The 3,339-nt window shown below is 38.4% G+C and overlaps 2 protein-coding genes across 2 annotated transcripts; one reads left to right on the forward strand and one right to left on the reverse strand.

The window, feature by feature from the left end:
* Window positions 1-30: 30 nt before the first annotated feature.
* LOC111786203 (transcription factor SRM1-like) lies at window positions 31-726 on the forward strand. The gene is made up of 2 exons (XM_023666546.1): window positions 31-227; window positions 312-726. The coding sequence occupies exons 1-2, from the start codon at window positions 31-33 to the stop codon at window positions 724-726; spliced, it is 612 nt and encodes a 203-aa protein (XP_023522314.1).
* A 536-nt stretch (window positions 727-1,262) lies between these two features.
* LOC111786204 (histidine protein methyltransferase 1 homolog) lies at window positions 1,263-3,339 on the reverse strand (the record flags this gene model as incomplete). The annotated part of the gene is given in 7 exon segments (XM_023666547.1): window positions 1,263-1,595; window positions 1,679-2,149; window positions 2,627-2,671; window positions 2,800-2,900; window positions 2,978-3,044; window positions 3,137-3,199; window positions 3,280-3,339. Coding segments are annotated over 7 exon segments (978 nt in total), but the record flags the coding sequence as incomplete, so codon positions are not given.

Genomic DNA, 3,339 nt, shown 5'->3' on the forward strand with positions numbered 1-3,339 from the left:
TTTTATTGCCCTAATTATAGTTATGAAATAATGACGTTTTGTGCTCCTTCCACTTACAATAACTTATCTCCTCTGGCTCTGGCTCCGACTCCGATGGAGAGTACTGGTTTCCTTTCAGATGTCATCAATTTTTGCTCCAATAATACGAGGCATGTTGTAGCGGCAAACAATGGCAGAGTCAGCCAATCATCAAAAACGAGGATAATTTGGACAATTGACGAGCACAAGTAAAACAACTAAAATAACTGTGTAATTTGTGTAATAACTGTGGTTAAAAAAAATGAAATAATTGTGTTTTTTTTGTTGTGCAGGTTATTTCTAGTAGGAATGGCGATATTTGGCTCGGGTAATTGGAAAAGCATCGCAAATAAAGTCGTGCTTACAAAAACACACATCCAAGTAGCTAGTCACGCTCAAAAGTTTTCCACTCGCCAACAAATACCGAAAGAACAGAGAAAAAGAAAGAGTATTCATGATATCGATACGGTCGATCCCGAATTATTGTCGGAGGTGTATGCTCGTTTAGAATCACAACCAGAAACACGAACACGATCACGACCACCACCACCACCACCACCGCCACGGCCATTGTTGACAAACTATTCCCCGTCGCGCATGGATCCAAATCCGACCCAACCGTACGAGTATTTCAATAATTACGTGCCCAATGTTGAACAGCTGCCACCGCAGCCATATTTTGTGCATAACCAAAACATTATCCACTAAACAATAGATTTGAATTTGATTTCTTTTGTTCTATTTGTCATTACCAAATTGTTCTATTTGTAATTACCAAAGATTTATTTGGTTATTAGAAAGATTTATTTTGTTTTATATTTATATATATTTTTTAAATTCTCATAATATCTCTATAATATTAATATGAACTTTTAGTCCAATTAAAAAAAATTATTAAAAAAAATAAAAATTAACTCTTTGCAAACTATTATTATGGACATAGACTTAATATAATTTTTTTAAAAAATAATAATAAATTTAAATTACTGGTTTATGGACCTAGGCTTAATATAATTAAAATAATAATAATAATAAATTTAAATTACAAGTTTCAGTCTATAAATTTTTAAAAATACATCTAATTACAAGTTTGGTATTTATTTTAGTCTATAAATTTTAAAAAATACATATATATGATTGATTTATTGCTCTACCAAAGCATTTGTCTTGACGGACCACGGACCACAGAGGTGTGGAGAAGGCTAGAAGGAGACCCGAATCAATTAGGTCGTAAAAACAAAAAATAGAACAATAACAACATTCAATCTTAGATTAACTGAGCGAGTGTATACTTTACAGTAAAAGTAAGAGAAATCCAGGCAAAATTGAGAAGAAATAAAGAAGCAAAATTGAGAAGAAATAAAGAAAAATACAGATTTTACAATGAAAGAAGCAAAGCCATTGTATCACTTGAGAAAGAACTTCCAAATGTCTCTGTCAGTCATCTCCTTCACCAAGTGAGCTCCAAAAACGCCTTCCTCGTCGACCAAACTCCTCAAATGCCTCGCTCCGCTATTGAAACCGACGTAATTCTTCTTGGTCGCCAAGTATAACACTCCATATGGTGGCCTCACACACTAAAGTTTCACCAAAACAGACGATTTTTCACAACGTATTCGATGTTTGTAAAAACTATTCAAGTCGCTTTAGAGTTAGTTACCTTCTTCATAAGACTGTATAGTTTCTTCAAAGAGTTGAGTGAATATGGGATTTCCGCCATTAAAATCACATCGTATCCACCTTCTCCCTGATCGCTCTCACTCGCCCTCTCCCATGCTCGACTTCCCGATAGTTTCCTCGATCTCCTCGAGGAAGACTCATGCCCAATGATGCTACCATCTTGACTGCTGCAACCATCCATAAAATCTTCTTCAGAGAAGCTCAAGCTCATTCCAGTAGGTCCTTCAAATCCATCACCCCTAACAACGGACAACACTGTTGGGAGCTCTTCCCAATCGCCCGCGTAAAAATGTACCGATGGGCTCAAACTGTGTCTGGACGGAGTTAAGGGACTCTCTGCCTGTCTACTCTGCCTGTCCCGAGCTTGTTCGAGATTCGCAAGGACGTTCGGTATGGTTGTGCATCTAACACTTTCTGCACTCAGGTCTTGAAAGTGCACTATGCTTGCTCCCTGTAACAAGATTGAAAACTCAGCTATAACCACACTTCCATTCCCTGTTTTAATACTATGAATAAGCCCAACCCCATCGCTAGCAGATATTGTCCTCTTTGAACTTTCCCTTTCGGGCTTCCCCTCAAAGTTTTTAAAACGCGTCTACTATGGAGAGGGTCTAGCCCTACTCCGACTAGTGTCCCGCACTATCCGGTGACTGTACCATTTATAACAGCCCAAGCCCACCGCTAGCAGATATTGTTCACTTTGGCCTGTTACATATCGTCATCAGCCTCATGGTTTTAAAACGCTAGCAGATATTGTCCATTAGATCTTTATCAAGATCATAGTATTGATCAATAACATCTAACAAAAGATTCTACTGCTGCTTCAGTCAACCGAACTTGCACTCGAGAACAACTTATTTAACTAGAAACAGACGCAGAGCATACTATTAAAAAACGTTCGGATGGAGACGGATTAACGATGAGGTACCTTGAGGCAAGCAAAAACTCCAGGAAGTCCATAGCTACAACCCAGCTGCAAAGCACCAACTAAAGAGGTTAGCTTGAAAATCATAATGTGTACAATAACACGACACGAAAATGTTTCAAAATCTAATTTATCGTATAAATGGCATGCCCCGCTCGACCACAATGGATTATTACCTCAAGTACTCTTTTGCCCCTAAAGCTCAGCTGTCCGTCACGAATCTCATGCTTAAGGACATTAACAAGATCAATGGAACTGTCCCAAGATTTCAGATAGCCTATAAAATAAAGATAAGCTTCAAACTTAAAGACATGTATACTTATGAGTGTACGAGTGTAGAAAGCATAGATATACCTTCAGGCTTTGAAGATATAGACTCTGATCCATTGAAGCCAATTATATCAGCCACACTAACTCTACCCTGGAGACAAGGACACCATTTAGCACAAGTGAAGAACTGTCGGGTTTTCCCTCAAGAATTACCACTAGTGTCGAACCGAACTAGTGAAGTACCTTAAAAACATTGAGACCTTGCAAATCGACGTTCTCCCCTGCATATTTGTAGGGATGAGCTGTCTGCTCAAAGGAGAAGAACGTGTTAATGGTATTCCCAAAAGTGGTTGGCAATAACAGGAAGAAAAGTACAGAAGAATTGCCTTTGAAGGGAGAATCTCTACAGCTGGTGAGGGGAGATGGACATCTCTCTCTGAAATGGA

The sequence above is a fragment of the Cucurbita pepo genome, unplaced genomic scaffold (assembly GCF_002806865.2).
Source record: "Cucurbita pepo subsp. pepo cultivar mu-cu-16 unplaced genomic scaffold, ASM280686v2 Cp4.1_scaffold001199, whole genome shotgun sequence".
Lineage (NCBI taxonomy): Eukaryota > Viridiplantae > Streptophyta > Magnoliopsida > Cucurbitales > Cucurbitaceae > Cucurbita > Cucurbita pepo.